The sequence below is a fragment of the Homalodisca vitripennis genome, chromosome 5 (assembly GCF_021130785.1).
Source record: "Homalodisca vitripennis isolate AUS2020 chromosome 5, UT_GWSS_2.1, whole genome shotgun sequence".
NCBI lineage: Eukaryota > Metazoa > Arthropoda > Insecta > Hemiptera > Cicadellidae > Homalodisca > Homalodisca vitripennis.
This window is the reverse complement of record NC_060211.1, coordinates 5,292,392-5,304,870: the sequence shown is the minus strand read 5'-3', so window position 1 is coordinate 5,304,870 and position 12,479 is coordinate 5,292,392. Positions and strand designations below refer to the sequence as shown.

Genomic DNA, 12,479 nt, shown 5'->3' with positions numbered 1-12,479 from the left:
CTGGATAGGCAGAGAAGGAAGTATCGAGTGACCACACCAAGACAGCCAGGTCTATCTCCATTTGACTTCTTATTGTGGGTTCACATTAAAAACGTCTATAAAACAAAACCTCAGTGCATCAATGACCTTAGGGACAAAAGTGCAAATTAAAAAAATTCCCGAGTGAATCCACCTAGCTCTGTCCAATGAAGGTTGAATAGGATCCATCCATGATTTTAACTTGATTCATTTCAATGAGCAGTCACTTAATTGGTCTTATCATTTAAAAATTTAGTAATGACGAGTCTTGGATTATTTATTAAATACAAACCATAATTAAGAAAAGAATTACCTTGAAGCCTTGCACAGGTCCTCTGCAGTAGTAATCAAGATCCCATGAGTAAGATCGGAGTACTATGAAAAGTCCTGATTTTGCTCCAGCTCCCAAAGCCCTCTTAGGATATACATCCAGAGGTGCGCTGGGATCGTATCCCCCTCCTAGAGTCCAGAACTGGCTAACTACTGTGGCTTGGGAACTGCTTTTAGTTTGTACTCTGAAAATATTTTGATGTTATAGTGATAGCTATATATATTTTAGAAATATACATTTCTATTACCGGTATATTTATATTTTATTTTAAAAGTTTATAGTATGGATTTATATGATTTTTATCAGTTGAGGATTCAAAATTTAATCTCCTCATATTGAAGCTCATCCTACAGTAAAAACACACAAATTTCAGATATCTTATATAGTTTGTGAAAAATATACCTAATGTGTTAAAAAATATTATCATTAAAAAATTACAATTAACACCTAAAGTAGCTACCTCTAATATGATTTTTTTAATAGGCTTAGTTATTATAACATCTGGGAGATGAAAGTGTTTGTTATGTTTAAAAACCTCAGTACTAATTTTTCATTTTTGAAAGTTGCACCAAGTGTTGGACCTTTTCAAACACATGTGGATTTCAGATGCAGTGTCTGAGGCTAAAATATGGAAATATTCAGCCCAGACTGTTTGCTTTAAATCTAGAAGATTTGGACAGTTTTTCATTATGGCTTTTAGATTTGGCCTAAGTATTAAAACAATTCATTAAAAAAAACAAATTACAATAAACCTTACACACTTGAAGTCTAAAAATGTAATGGATCAAAAGCTGAAATTAGAAAATAAAATTATAAAACAGGCATTGCTGTCAAGAGTAGAAAGAAGAAAGTTATATAAATCCAAAAATAGAACTGTACTAGAACAAAAAACCATACTATCTGTTGTAAAAGATACACCATAAGTTCAATTCAATTTGTGTTTTAATTCTGTATACAATTAAATAAAATGCTTGTAGTGTTAGTTTAAAGTTTCAGAATTGCATAATTGTGGCATCTAATTAAACCTAAAACAAAATGAAAAAAAACAACATTATTCATAAAAATGACATCTGGCTGCCTGCAATTTCAAGTGTTACAATAAAGAAGGAACTTACATGTCCTGTCTGTGGGTGTCAAAGTTGTGTAGAATATTGAATGAGAAACACTGTCCTTCCTCAGTGATCACAGGCACAAACAGTTCCGAGCAATTTTGCACTGCTCCTAATTTCCAACGGCAGAGGAACAATACACTTGATATGGTAGGAGCTACCTGTAACACATTGTTAAGGAGATTACCACAGTGAAGAAATTAATTAATTGTTTTAATTATAATATATAACAATTACATATACTTACATCACTTATAATGTTAACTCCTTCGTCATCAATGAATTTATTTGGAGATGCAGCGTTTACATGGTTATCGCAGACAAGTGAAACGGCATCCAACTTTTTTTGTTCCCTGAAACATGAAATGTTACTTTAAGAATGCTGTTCTGTATGGAAATTGTTCTAAAATGATTTTTGGTGTAGTTTAACATATTATTTGTATAAAATAGAGGGTACAAGGGTATAGTAATAAACAGTGTTCAATTTCTATACCTAGAGTTGATAGAACTGTAACATTCTAGGGGTTTTGGGGGTATAGAATATCTCCCAAAAAAAAGAGGAGCCAATAGTCATCCATAGCTTGAAACATCAAGAAAACATGAGGTCTCGAAGCAGTGTTTTAGTGTATTTCTGAGTTGCAGGGGAAAGGTATCTACACAAACTAAAACTCCATATTTCTTCAGTTAGAGATACTGGAATATCAAAAATTATGCATTATTGTCATATATGGAGTTAACAAAACAGAAGAACACTTCATAGATAAACCTGAAGTCTTGTTTATACCGTACACCCAGCAACTCTCGAATCATAGATCAAGAGTAGTTTTGGAGCAGGAAGCAGAGACTGTTCATATGTCTTGCTAGTAGTAAACAATTATTTGTTTCCTCTAATTCTGAAATGGGTCTATTTTCAAGCTTAATTCATAACAAAATATGTTTTTGAAATAAGGTCAATATTTTACTTTAAACGGTCACCATTTTATTATGAATTAAGCTTTTGAAAAGTGGTTTGTGACATTCTAATAATAAATCATTTAAAAGTTATATGCATACCGAACTAGGCTTACATTTAAGATTTCTATGACACTTTCCACGGGCTACGCCCCCAATATAGGCCTGTCATGGTTCTTGCATAAAAAGTAATTTAGATACCTGAATATCATTGTGAAAAAGTTGTAAATTTTATCTGCTATGGTTAAAAAAATGCTTCCAGACATTTTACATACCCCGTGTAAATTATATCAATTAACCCAGTGGAGATAAGCTGATATGTCACCTGATCACAGTCATACATGTAGACACTGCTACTAGTCCTGTACACGTTAATATCTTATTGCAATTTGTAAATTAGTACAGCTTCAGATCATTATTGTAAAGTAATTTTTAGAGTGTCAGTCCATTAGAGAGTAAAACTATTATCGGATTGCAAGAAGCTTGGGATGGGGTGGAATGGAGCATTAAGATGATATGCAGTTGTGGTCTAAGTAAAGGAACAGACCTGTGGTAATATTATTCTTGCACATCAAAAGCTATCTAATGTTTCATGAGTGATGTCACTAACCTTGGATCTGTGATGTTCTTGTATATGGCTTCAGTAATGTTGAACAGTTTATTCTGTGACTTGGCCTCACTACAGATGGTGACTGCTGGGAAAGGAATTTGCCAAACAGGAGTTGAAGTCTCAGCGAAGGATACAATTACTGGGGAGTCCTGCCACTTCCTCCAGACTTTGTGAATCACGTAGGCACTGCCAGCCATCATCAGCAAGAATACTATCAGCCACCAAGTCCTGTAATCATAGATAATCAAGAATATTGTTATTGACTTCAGACGTTAAGTACAAGTAAGTACTAAGTACAAGGTATTTGGAAATAGGTATCTCAAACACCTGTGGCTATTAGTATTCATAATTTCAAACAAAAAAGTCCCATAAATATAAGTTGAATAATGTGTCGTTTAGTCACTAGCCGACATTTTGTATTAAAAAAACAATTATTATCCCTAGAGCTAGTTAAGATACAGTTACTAAACTTTGTACATATGTTGTGATAAATAAGAGGAACACTTTAAAAAGTAAACCATTAGTTTTCCCACCACCAGTCTTCTGCTTCAATGGTAGCCAAGAAGAATACAATAGGCCAAAATCTAGTTTTTTAGATTTGGGAAAATACCGAGTAAAAATAATGTAGTCCCCTCTAAGAATATTAAGATTAGTTCATTTCCTAAGGAATGTGAAAATGTAAAAATACTTTACCTCAATATTCAAGGTCTCAGTAATAAGGTAACTATTTTGGATAGTTTCCTATCTGATTTAAATAATGCTTATATTGTTTGTCTGACTGAGCATTGGCTATGTTATAACGATATACTGTTTTCTTTTCCAACAGGGTACCATTGTGCTGGAGCTTTCAATAGGTCCAACCATATTAGAGGGGGTTCAGTGGTGTTTGTCCATAACTCTTTGCAGACTAGAGTTTGTGACATAAGTAGATATTGCTCGGAATTACACTTTGAGAGTTCTGCAACTTTTATCGATGAACTGAATATGATAGTAGTAGCTGTCTATCATTCACCAGCTGGTGACTCCAATATCTTTTTGGATGCATTAGATAACTTACTACTTTTTCTTTCTAACTGGAGGGATTACTCTGTGGTGGTCGGTGGTGATTTAAATTACAAATTTGACTTAACCACTATAAATGGACCTGCCTTTGCACTACAAAATCTTCTAAGACAGCACAACTTCTTTTATCTGAACCGTAATGCTACAAGGGGCAAAAATTGCCTGGATAACGTTGTTATAAATAACAAAAATATTTCGAGTCATGTCTCCTGCAAAATTATGGATTTTCCCTATTCTGATCATAATGGTATCCTAGTAGACATAAATAAATTCCTAAAATATAACAGTGGTCCTCATAACAGTGTCAATAATTTTAAAACTATTTTGCCTAAAAAATCATTAGATAGTATTGTAATAACACTAGCCTCATATGACTGGGATAAATTCATGACCCAGCATAAACAATGTGATGAAGTTACATTTTTCAATAATTTTTTTTCAACCATTATAAATGTATTATTTTATTTTAAAAAACTAAAAAAATCAAATGGAAAAAATTATAATATATCAGGAAATGAGTGGTATACCTGAGATTTGTCTGAAATGAAAAGTAATCTTATATACCTTCATAAAGTTGCAAAACATGATACCCAGTTATGGCAAAGTTTTTTAAATCTAAAAAAAAACTACAGACAAGCTATTAGCAAAGCAACGCCATAATGAACATTTTATAAATACAAGCAAAAATAAATTCAAGGCAGCCTGGAAAATTATTAATAGCAACAACTGTTTTTCCAATGCCAGTGATGATAAGCCTGGCATTAGTCCTGACGTTTTCAATCACTATTTCATAGACTCTGTTCTCAATATTAAAGCCAACTTAGACAATGCAACAATTTCTGCAAGTGATTTGTTAATAAAAAGTAATATCAATAAACCCTCTCAATCTTTTCAGTGGGCTAAAATAACATCAGATCATATTCTAAATTCAGTTCAAAATATGAAAAACTCTGACAGCTGTGACGTTTATTGTATGCCTAATAATATGATAAAGCAAATAACCCCTCACATTTTATCTCCGTTGACACATTGCTTTAACCTTTGATTAAAAGATAGTTATTTCCCGAGGAGCTGAAAATTTAAAGAGTTTGTCCGGTTTATAAAAAGGGACTCAAAAATAAATCAGAGAGCTACCGTCCGATATCCATTATTCCGATTCTTGGCAAACTGTTGGAGGCTCTAGTGCATAAGCAAATTAGCAATTATCTCGAAACTAACAATCTTCTTAGCTCCGTGCAATTTGGATTTAGGAAAAATTGTTCCACTTTTCAAGCTCTAGATAAATTGTTGCGGGATGTGTCTCTGGCTTTGGAGGATAAGGCCTTTGGTCAAGCCACTATGTGTGACTTGAGCAGGGCTTTTGATTGTGTAAACCATAATGATCTTATAAGGAAGTTGGCATATTACGGTTTTGGTCAAATGCCGATTTTATTTTTTGAGTCTTACCTTAATAACAGAAAACAAAAAGTTTGCATTGAGGAAAGCTGGTCTCATGAAGTAATCGTGAAGTACGGAGTCCCGCAAGGATCCATACTTGGACCTTTGCTGTTTTTAATTTGTATAAATGGTCTGCCTACTTCAATATTACAGCTTCAACCATCCTTTATGCAGACGACACTACATTTTTAAATATTAGCAAAGATTTAAGTGAACTTAGTTTAATTTCAAAAAATTCTATTTCAGATGCTTCAAATTGGTTCACAAGCAATGGTTTCTTATTGAATAAATCAAAAACGCACAATATTATTTTCAGTACGAGGACAGTTGACAGTCGTAACTTAAACATTAGTCTCTCAGACAATGTAAAATTCCTAGGAGTATACATTGATAGAAACATGAACTGGGACTCTCATATTACGTATATTTCTTCTAAATTGTCAAGAGTAGTTTACCTCCTTAGGCGACTAACCTTTTCTGTTAGCACCGACTATGTCAAAACCGCCTACTTTGCATTTTTTCAATCAATACTTAGATATGGGCTGGTTGCATGGGGCAATGGTAGTAAGATCAATGACATACTGATCCTCCAAAAAAAGGCCATAAGAATTATATCCAAATCATCTAGCTTAGAACACTGTAAACCACTATTTAGATTACTAAGCATTCAAACTGTCATAAACCTGTATCTATTTAATTTAATTCAATATATTTTCCAAAATCCAAATTTAATAAAGCCCATTGGTGATACCCATTCGCACAATACAAGATGCAAGAATTTATCAAAAATAAAATTCAATAGATTAAGTAAAACTTTAAAGAGTCATCAGGTACTTTCCCTGAAGGTATATAACCATCTGTCACATTTAATCCCAAAGTTTGACAAAACACTTTTCTTAAAGAAATATTATTTATGGCTTTTGGAGAACCCATTCTACTCTGTAGAGGAATTTTTCTCCAATAAGTCTTTTGTTTTAATAAGATTATGTTATGTTTTCAATACAGATCCATCGATGTAACTACAGTGGTACCATTGTTATTTACTGTATAGTTCTTTGCATTGCCAAATAATGTAAATTATTATTAAATTACATTAAGTGCATTAATGCTGATATTGTTGATGTAACTGTGTTGAAACTATTAACTATTAACTATCTATGTTGGACTTGGCTACCAGAATGTGTTGTATTTATGACTTTGTCAATGATCATGAGATTTATACGACAATAAAGTGATTTTGATTTTTTTTATTTGATTTGATTTGAATATTAACAGAAATATTTTAACTCAAATAACAAAAAGAACCGGTACTGATATAACAAATTTACAAGATACCAACTATTTTTCAATTTGTATCAAGATTTAAGCAGTACTTTTTCAACAAAATCCATCCACACATAAGCGAGTATGACAACTTACCTCGAAGGTAAGCTTGCACAATCTGGCAGCAAGAAACATGGCAAAACAGCTGGCTTAAGGTTTATTGCTCCTGTGTTGTTTATAACAAATACAAAAAGGCTGCTAGCAGTTAAACAACATTATCGACCTATGTTTATGGATATTTTTGTTTGAAATGATGAGTACCACTATCAGCCACAGAAGTTTGTGACACCAGGATCAGAATCTTTAATATCGTTAAACACAGTGTATACAGTTTAATAGACAGAGTCAATTTTTACTAAAATTGAACATAGTCAAAGTATTATGGTAGCCTAGATTAGACATACTTACAAGTCATACTAGATTGTCTAAATTATTCTCTTCAAACTCCTTATTTGAGTAGAATGCTTTATGTTTTAAAAACTTTTCTATAGTTGCCTTATACGTATATGGATTTATGTCCTTTTCTGAACACCCTGTATATTCATAAATAAACCCCACACTTTACACACAAACCTTAAAAATCCTAACGATGTAGTTAAATGTCCCCAGTAACAGAACCTGGCACATGCTTACTATTCTATGCACTGCCACTTTAGCAACATTGCTTTTTGGTCCATGCAAATAAAATGTTGCACTAAGCAATTTCATATAGTGGAGTTACAAAATTCAAATGATTATTGTTAATAAATGAAAACACTAAATTTATATGTTTTTGGTAATATTATGAGAAGTAGGCAGAACCAGCCAGTTAAAACCCATCCCCTTTTGAACAGACCTGTCTGTACAGTATTACTATTATGTTGAAGTTCATCATCTGATTGTAGAAAATGTCAATGTGCTTACCAGTTCCTGAGAGTTTATAAATTGTTTCAATATCTTTGACTATTTTAGTCATATTTACAATGGTTTATACATTAAAAATGTATTATTAGTGTAATAGTTTGTTGTAAGATAAGTTAATACCCTTGCCAAAAATGGAGCAGAGTCCTTTATGAGGGGGCCAGAGCCGGGTTGCGAGATAGCTTTCTCCTACAGCAACTTTAATTGGAGTAGGAACTCATGATTAAGACAATCAAAAATGTTTATCTCTCCTTATACTAAAGGGTGGGCAATCTCCTAGATCAGAGTTATAAGAAAATAACTAGGAGAAAATGGCTAAGATCATTCTTATATCCTCCTAGGTTGAGGAGGATTTAAGAATGATAATAGGGATGCTGACAGGACATGGCCCCCTTAGAAAACACCTCATGAAGATGGGCCTCAGCCAGACTGATGAATGAGGTCTCTACGGAGAAGAGGAGGAATTAGCGGAGCATAGGTATTTGGCTAAACTATTCTGCCATATCTAAAATTCGGAAAAGATTCCAGGGGGCATATCTCCTCAGTTTGAAGGACATCAGAGAACAGGAGCCCTGAAATCTGGTCGGCTTCTGTAAAACTCTCAGATTATGAGCATACAAATACAAGTAAGGGAGGCGCAAAGGTCCGTTTAGGACTAAGTGCGGGGACAATCGTCTCTATCCCTCATGAAAAAAGATAATTTAAAGTCAGATTATAATAATGTTTCTTAGGGTAACAAGTTCATTCAAAATTTAATAATAGGTTGTTTTGTTATAAAATTGTGTTTTATTTGCCTCCTCACTGTGACCAACGTACCCTGGCAGACTTTTGTGGACATCAATTAGCCTGCTCAGAATAAGTAAGAAACATAAATTTTACTTCATTCCCAGATTAGCTCAACTTAACAGGTGTAATCAGCCAGAACAAACCATACAGATTGGGAGGTGGAGAATTAACACCTTTATGCGAATTTTGAAAGATCTGAAAACTGAAACGGCATCAATTCCAGCTTGAGAATTTTGAACTAGTTTGTGTATGTAGTACAAATATGTAAGCTATCACATGGACCACCATTGCCATTTCTCTGAGATCCGCATGTTGCTATCGCACATGTGAACACACACAAGTGAATGTTCTCAGCACAGTGATAGCAATGATTCTGGTTTAAATTTCATCAATTAAAATTAATTACTGACATTCTACGTGAATATTTTTTTAAATCATATGAGGAAGTCTTCTAGTCATTGCCATCTTTAGTATTAAATAATAAATTTATTTCACTGTAAAAAATTCCTGAACAAAAATAGTATAATTCTATGTCTAAGTTAAAAAGTCTCTCAGTTATATTATATAGATGTGTGAATAGCTTCCAAAAGTTTTACTTCAGAGCTAGCTATAGTGATACAACCTTCAGTTTTTTGCCATGAGAACAATCTTAAACCTCAGGCATTTTTTATGTCTCTATACAGGGAGTTTCAAAGAGAATATATGTATTTTGAATGTATATATTTATTTAACTTTAAGACATACGAATGTGAAACTTTAAACACATATTTACAAACCCGTCAAGTTCAGATTACAAATGTTCAATATGTCCTCCATCAGCGACATGAACAATATCACATTGATACTCAAATTCCTCCTATACTCGGACAAGCATGTTCTTCGTCTGATTTTATGGCAGTACATATCCAGTTCTTAAACTCTTCCAGGTTCTACTAGTGGTACATAAATGTTGTCTTTAACAAAACCCCACTGGAAGAATCCTTCCCTGATGACCAACGGTTTAGTAGAGTTTAGTTTTATAATGATTTTACTTTTAATTGAAAGCCAGTTTTAGAAAGCAGAAAGACACTGGGTTGTTTTTGTCCGGCAATGGCCTACTTAATATTCTTTCTCAGATGTTTTAAGTGTCAGGGAATGCAAACGGGGCTTGGCATCCAGATGTGGGTAGACTTAAAAAAAGGATTTAGTGAAGATTCCCAGGTAGTTCGAGACTTGCAAGAAAACACCTCAAACAGTCTTGACATTGAGGGGACACGAGGCAGTAAAAATAACCTAACAAAACCATCATCTGGGATATTGCCATTAATTTGACACTGTGGGAAACCAATTCTGCCCCGGGAGGTCACATGTGGTAAACCAAAATTGTTACAGAAGACCCCACCTAGGAGCTAGGCCTCTCATAGTAAGAGCCCTCTAGCCAGTCCGAGACACAGAACCCTCAGGATGCGACACAGTAGGAGAGTCTCTGTCTTAGTACCGCTACTTTTTTGCATTTGATCATGTCTCTGTTGGGCGTATTTATGATGGTGTTGGGTAAGTCACGCTATCACTCAGCTCTAATGTATATCTAGTAGTCTCTACTGATATTTGGAATTTGTAAGAGTAACTTTTATTCAATAATTAATTTTCACATATAAAAAAAACAGAAAACACAGCTTTTTAGTTTTGTTTGCTTTAATAAAATAATGATTTCTCAAGTACACAAGTTTGCCCATTATTTGCCATCCTGATTTTGGTAAACCCCAACCATACTTAACATTTGTGATGTGTGATTGTGATCCTCGTACTTGTATTTGTGCTTGGGACTTGCATCTGTGCAGTGGATGCCTAGACTGGACTCCAAGCAGCTTTTGGGTATGTTTGAACCCTTTTCTTTCCCTTCTTTACTTCTTTCTGTTCATTATTTTTTATGTATTAATACCTTCCCTACCTGACGAAGAGGATAGATCCCAATCCTCGAAACATTGTGTTATACCTTTTATAACCTATAATGATGGCAAATGTCCAAAATCCTGTTATCCTTTCAAACCTTCCATTGTCAATAACAAACCTTAAACAAAGGACATATTTAACAGTTTAATTCAGATAGTCACGCACTTGGTGACTCCTGTGAGGAAATGCTCTGTCTTGTTGAAAGATGAAGTTGTCTTCATGCAGCCTCAAAAACAACTAGTTTTGTAACATACCGAGATAGTGCTAACTGTTAACCATGTTTCCATCAAAGAAGAATGGGCTGTGAACAGATAATCATAACACACAAAACACATTGATTATGGACGAATCACATACAAGTTCAATGGCTGCATGTGGGTTCTGTAGGCCCCAAATTCGAACATTGTGATTGTTTACCTGACCACTAATATGGAAAGTCGCTTCATCACTGAACACGATGCATTGTGTGACAGTGTTATCATTGTCAATAGCATCGAGAATCTCGTTACAAAATGCCACACGTTTGCGTTTGTCATCATGATGCAGAGTTTGTAACAGTTATAACTTGTACGGCTTCACAACCAACCAACGTCTCAAAATACGCCAAATTGTTGTTGTTGACAGTTGTAACTCCTGACTGGCAAGACAAGTTGATTTCGAAAGACTACATTCGAAAGCAATTTGAATTCCCAGGATTCTTCCTTTTACACAAACACCTTATCAATATTACACACTGTCAATAGCATCTGCTAATGTTCCAACCATTCTGAGGATCGATTGGTACCTCAATATCAAATGTCTTTTTACTGTAATCACGGAATTGCACTTCACAAACTTGACAGAACAAAATGATTTCTGTTGCGGAATAGCCATTATCTGAGCCGAGGTATAGCAATTTTTCTTAAAGGAGAGGTGGATCCCCTTTAAACCTTATTTTGTCCATTCTCATGGGCCTCTGGCATGTGCAAGGATCTTATCAAACAGAATAAGGAAAGAATCGGTGCAGAACAAGGTCAATGGTACTGATAAAAGTGCAACAGTCACAGACATGACTTGAACCTGCACTATCTCTAACTCAAACCCAAAGTCCAACGTCTTAGTCAACACTTGGCCATCAGCACCCCCAAATTGATAATTTAGAAAAAATAACACTTTTTAATACATATATTCTTTTTTGAAACACCCTGTATTTGGTAATAGAATTATAGGATGTGTATCATTTAAAAAATATAATTAATACACATCCAAATGCTTTCTATTAGTTTTTCTCATAAAGTGTTTAATGATTTAATACTAATATAGTTAAATAAAAAAGTTTAGAGCAGAAATCATGTGGATGGTTATTAATCGTATCTTGACAATGACAAATCCCGATAATTCTATGACTACAAACAAGGCTGACTAACAACAAGTTAATATTGTTCATATACAACTGAATTCAAAATGGCCACCAGTACAACCAGCACTTAAATAATTAATAAAAGCAGCGTGAAAGTAAAGCCAGATTCAGCTCCTTTTAGAGCAGTTATTTGGGTAAAATGTTTCTAGAACTAGAAGGTCACTGCAAAACTCATCTAAACATGGCCGTACTTACCTTTCTGAAATGTGTCTGCCAGGCTCCCCAATATATTTCAACCCATGAATGGTTGTGTTATTGCAATATTCTTGAACATGTTTCTTGAGAAAGGTTTTTGTTGTCGAATTCCTTCGTATATTATTCCTAAAACAAATAACAGTACTAAAAATGTATATTTTAATAGGATAGTAAAATAAATAAAATTACATAGATTCAATACAGTTAAGAGGAAATGTTATTTAACTGTTAGTTTGCATCTGAGGCTGCGTTTTTAATTGAGACTAAAGTTTAAAACTGCAATATAAATAAAAATTTATCTCATATTCATAAATATCTTATTACAGAACTAGAGTCTAAATGGTAATGAGTTGTAAGAAATATGGGTATATTAAATATTAATTGTTTATAATCTATATCCCATAGATTTCCTGTAAGAAACTCCAT

The 12,479-nt window shown here is 33.8% G+C and overlaps 1 protein-coding gene across 1 annotated transcript in view; it reads right to left on the bottom strand.

The window, feature by feature from the left end:
• The window catches only part of LOC124363341 (pickpocket protein 28-like), a 45,283-nt gene that overhangs the window by 9,675 nt on the left and 23,129 nt on the right, over nt 1-12,479 (bottom strand). Inside the window, exons 5-9 of the mRNA XM_046818590.1 lie at nt 12,054-12,179; nt 3,020-3,247; nt 1,706-1,811; nt 1,465-1,619; nt 332-533 (exon numbers count right to left, since the gene is read on the bottom strand). Of these exons, the coding sequence (XP_046674546.1) occupies nt 332-533; nt 1,465-1,619; nt 1,706-1,811; nt 3,020-3,247; nt 12,054-12,179 (817 nt within the window). The remainder of the gene's footprint in view (nt 1-331; nt 534-1,464; nt 1,620-1,705; nt 1,812-3,019; nt 3,248-12,053; nt 12,180-12,479) is intronic.